The 2175-nt window shown below is 31.8% G+C and overlaps 1 protein-coding gene across 1 annotated transcript; it reads left to right on the top strand.

The window, feature by feature from the left end:
* The first annotated feature begins 742 nt into the window (after window positions 1-742).
* On the top strand, window positions 743-1489 carry LOC111041565 (protein ALP1-like). Its single transcript, XM_022325867.1, has one exon. The coding sequence runs from the start codon at window positions 743-745 to the stop codon at window positions 1487-1489; it is 747 nt and encodes a 248-aa protein (XP_022181559.1).
* Window positions 1490-2175: the final 686 nt, after the last annotated feature.

Raw genomic sequence — 2175 nt, 5'->3', positions numbered from 1 at the left:
ACACAAGTTGAAAGAAAAGACAATTGATTAAAATATACATAAGTTTTCCACGATTTAGTGCCTGATCCTGATTTTAGCGTCTTTCTTTTAGCCTGTTCACGGGCAAATGAGTTTCTGAGGCTTTTCCATTTTCTTTGTAGATTTTACACTAGAAGAAATTTATACAATATTGAAATAACATAGATAATATTTAAAAACTTATTTATAAAATTATCAAAAAAAATTACATAAGATAATATTTAAAAACTTATTTATAAAATTATCAAAAAAAATTACATACAATTTTTTTAAGAAATGTATTACATATATATTAGGATGGCGCTTTGTCACATAGGTGATTTTTTTTTTTATATATTTTTTTTCAGTCTTACCCCCTAATTTGGTTCCAATATATATAAAAATTATATGTACAAAATTTCATGTCGATCGGTTAAGTTTAACTCGTGCCCCTTAGTCCTTAAAATTCAAAATCACGATTTTATTCAAATAACCACGTTTTTTTAAAATGTTTTATCGATATCTCGTTTCAACTCGTTCATATATAAATATGGGTAAGACATTATTTATAGTAAATTAAATTTTCTATAATATTTCTGTAAAATAAGGGCCACCCTAATATATATATATATAAATAATCATATATTTTTATTTCTTTAGGTATCTCGCTACAGGATGTACTTTGACTGAATTGCATTACAGTTTTAGAATTGGTATTTCCACATTAAGTTCAATTATTCAAGAAATGTGTAAAGTTATATGGACCAACTTAAGGAGAATTTATATGCCAGAACCTACACAAGAACATTGGTTGAAAATAGCAGAAACGTTTTTGAGTGTGACAAATTTCCCTAATTGTATCGGCGCAATCGATGGGAAGCATATACGTATTGTTAAACCGGCACATAGTGGATCTTTGTATTATAATTACAAACATTTTTTTTCCACCGTTTTATTAGCTATATGTGATGCAAATTACTGTTTTATTGCTGTGGACATTGGAGATTATGGAAAAAATAGTGACTCGTCAATATTCAAAAATTCAGTATTTTATCAAAGACTTATTAAAAAAGAGCTCAATATTCCAGAAAATTCCTCATTTCCAGAAGGGGAAGAATCAAAATTGCCATTTGTTATTATAGGTGATGAGGCCTTTGGTTTATCCCAAAATGTAATGAGGCCTTATGGAGGAAAACATTTATCAACAAGAAAAAAAGTGTTCAACTGCAGGTTGTCAAGAGCCAGACGTTTCATAGAATGCACTTTTGGGATTTTTTCGAATAAATGGAGAATCTTTCACAGGCCCTTGAACGTATCTGAAGAATTTGCAGAAGACATTATAAAAGCATGTGTAATTCTACATAATTTTGTTCGTATTCGGGATGGAAACACGTTGGACTTTGAAGACACATTATCATATGAAGGACTTATAGATGAACACGGATCACCAGATAATACATCGGGAAAAGCTGCTACCAGTATACGAGAGTAATTTGCTGACTACTTCATGGGTGCTGGAGAAGTTCCTTGGCAATACGAAAGTATCAAAAAGTGACAACGTTATATTATATATTATATTATTATATATATTTTTAATCAAAATGTAAAATACTCTGTACTAGTAAAATATAGTAACTTATAAATTACTTACAATAAATGTTCTTCTCTTTTTTTTCCAACGAGTCAAACCCTTCTTTAAAAATTCGACAAACGTCGTTCCAGCTATCCTGTTTTACAGTTTTATTGGCGTAATCGGAGTGTGATGTGTTCCATAACGAAGGGCGACGTTCAATTTCAATAATTAATTTGTCAGTATCAAAACTCATACTTTCAAAACTCATAACTAATTTTTTAAATTTNCACCGACCGGTCCGAGCGCCGCGGCGCCCGTACGTCGTAATGAAAAATAGCCGGCCGCGCATTCGGCAGGTCGGTAAGCAGAGCCGCAACAACCGGGGGTGCTAGGGGTGCAAAGAACCCCTGGGCCCCCGTTAAATCATAACAATGGACCCCGGGGCCATTAGCCGAACTATTTGGAACTTTTAGATTCTGAGTGAAACGATGAATGTATTGATTTTACAATGATGTGTGTTTTATTTTATTTTATTTTTTATTTTTGTGCTGTGTACACGATAAGTAGTCGAAATAATGCTTCGATTTTCCCAATAGTTTTCAAAA

Source organism: Myzus persicae, unplaced genomic scaffold, assembly GCF_001856785.1.
Source record: "Myzus persicae strain clone G006 unplaced genomic scaffold, MPER_G0061.0, whole genome shotgun sequence".
NCBI lineage: Eukaryota > Metazoa > Arthropoda > Insecta > Hemiptera > Aphididae > Myzus > Myzus persicae.
Note: the sequence above shows the minus strand (reverse complement) of the source record. Positions and strands in the feature narration are given on the sequence as shown.